This window comes from Octopus bimaculoides, chromosome 19 (assembly GCF_001194135.2).
Source record: "Octopus bimaculoides isolate UCB-OBI-ISO-001 chromosome 19, ASM119413v2, whole genome shotgun sequence".
Lineage (NCBI taxonomy): Eukaryota > Metazoa > Mollusca > Cephalopoda > Octopoda > Octopodidae > Octopus > Octopus bimaculoides.
The window spans coordinates 25,314,235-25,316,636 of NC_068999.1; the positions used below are offsets into that span (position 1 = coordinate 25,314,235).

The 2,402-nt window shown below is 31.1% G+C and overlaps 1 protein-coding gene across 1 annotated transcript in view; it reads right to left on the bottom strand.

Moving 5' to 3' along the window:
* LOC106883718 (collagen alpha-5(IV) chain) overlaps positions 1-2,402 on the bottom strand; it is a 182,189-nt gene that overhangs the window by 39,357 nt on the left and 140,430 nt on the right. Inside the window, exons 11-13 of the mRNA XM_052974901.1 lie at positions 1,755-1,853; positions 1,475-1,546; positions 418-499 (exon numbers count right to left, since the gene is read on the bottom strand). Of these exons, the coding sequence (XP_052830861.1) occupies positions 418-499; positions 1,475-1,546; positions 1,755-1,853 (253 nt within the window). The remainder of the gene's footprint in view (positions 1-417; positions 500-1,474; positions 1,547-1,754; positions 1,854-2,402) is intronic.

Consider the following 2,402-nt stretch of genomic DNA (forward strand, 5'->3'; position numbering starts at 1 on the left):
TATATATATATATATATATATATATGTAGGAGGATCACTTAATTATGATTTTATTCAACATATTCCCCTCTCAGATTCACATACTTATTGCAGTGGTCCTTCAGTTTTTTTAAGCCTTGTAAAAGAACTCAGAGGGTTGGGCCCCCCAACCACACCTTTTGCAATACCCTTAAAGCCAGGAACTTTTCAGCACCCTTCCTCCCTCGTTCAAGATTTTCTCATGTTTACACTGCTATTGGATGATATATAGAGAGCTTTTGCATATTGATAGATTTATCTCAGGATCATAGAAAATAAGTAATTTGAAATATGTACATGAAAACAAAAGTGGAAGAAATGTTTATGACTAGAGGGAAAACGGCAAAAAAAAAAAAAATTGAAATAGAAATTGTGTGAAGAATATATTAACTTGTTTACCTCTTTTTCCAGATGGACCATGGTATCCACGGGGACCTATAGGACCACGTTCTCCTTTCACTATGATTACCTCTCCTGTCCCCTACAGAATGAATTTTTAGAAGAAAAACTTCTCAACATTATAAAGGATTATTAAAATGTTTGAAAATATATTTGAATTGTTACACACAGAAATGTGAAAATCATCAACTTTCAAAATCATTGTAATGAGAATGGTTTGTTATGAAAATGGACTGTTGTTTTTATGCCTAAGGTCAGCTCGCATTAATCAGACCAATGAATAAGGGCATTCTAACTATAGACCATCTTTTTTATTAATATCATACATCTATTGTATCCACCCTTTAAGACAAAATTGTGTGATTTAAGGGAGGGCTGGCTGCCATTTCTTGCTGGTTAAGTGACTACAAAGAACCCCCATACACATACCCACCCACTCAGTTAGTATACCATGATAGTTATGTTATTGCCTTTATTGTTGTTATTTGACCTTAGGTTAACTTTGATCAAACAGACCTATAATTAAAAGCATTCAAGCCATGACTTCACCAATCAAACAACACATTATCTAATGTGTCTTAACTTCTTTTTAAGACAGTTGAATGTACTCAGAGGGAGATTCAATTTTTTTTTAGCAAGCAGATTAATCATGTTGAGGATTCCCTGTTGACTCATTTTAATAGTGTTAATTGAAGGTGGTGTTTAGATGGATAATTGTTCAATAAGCTCAATCAAATATAAGCCTGTAATCTCTTCCATAGAGTATCAGTAGAGTAGAGTTTTTTTGTTTTTTTTTTGGTGGGAAGATCCCAAGTGATATTACAAATATTTTTACATTAGTTTTGCTGAATGAAATGCAATCAGTATGAGTAGTTGGCTTTTATATATGTACCTTTTACATGTTTAATTACAATATTCCCAATGAAAACTATTACAGACAAAAATGGTGGAAGGAATGTAAAGGTAAAAAAATATGTGAACTTTTTGAATTATAAGAAAAGAAATTTCACAAAATCTTCATAGTTAAAACAAATCAAGCAGTGTTTGGTGTACTTACAACTTTGCCTTTTCGACCAGCCCCACCAGGAAAGCCTTTAGGTCCACTGTAACCTCTTTCTCCTTGTTCTCCCTGTAAAGGTTGACAAAATATTAGCTTTTAAATATTGAAAGGCAGAAAGAAAATGTTTAATGTATTAATATGCTTCCTTAACAAGAAAGCTTCAGATGTATAGAATAATATTAACCAATACATATGTTTATATAATTTTGTCACACTTAACAGTGTGAAGAATTTCAGAGGATCACTTAGATTAATAAATATAGAAAGAAACACTTGCCTTAAAGCCATCACGTCCTTTAGTACCAGGATAGCCTTTATCTCCACCAAGTCCTTTTGGACCAGCTTCTCCTGGACTTCCTTCTTTACCTCGTTTGCCCTATAAATATACATTTTAGAATGTTTATACTTCATATTTGATGTACCTAAATAAATGTGAATTCAGTACATATTTAAGGAATACATTAAACAGAAGACTTGTTAAAGATATATATTTACCTGTGCATTTACTATACTATTTTTCATTAAGGATTCAAAGATCTGTGCAGTCTATTAGACTTAAAAACAATAATTAAATTGTTTAATTTCTATTCATTTGAAATATTTTAAATTTAATGTTTTACTGTAGCTAATTTAGAGGTTATTATTTTAGATATTAAAGTGAGAAACAAATTTGTATTTCCAATTATGAAATACATCTAAAAGGTTTCTTTAAGTGATTCCATTTACACTTTTGTAAGAATGTAAAAAGTATTTAGCATTTAGATTAGACAGTGGTTTGTTCAAAGACAACTATTCTACAGGAAATTTTCTTCCTATTTGGCAATTTCACGGCCATATCCAAAGAAAAAAGACAAAAGGATTCTTTAGAAGTTTTGATTAATACTCTTTTACTCTTTTACTTGTTTCAGTCATTTGACTGTGGCCA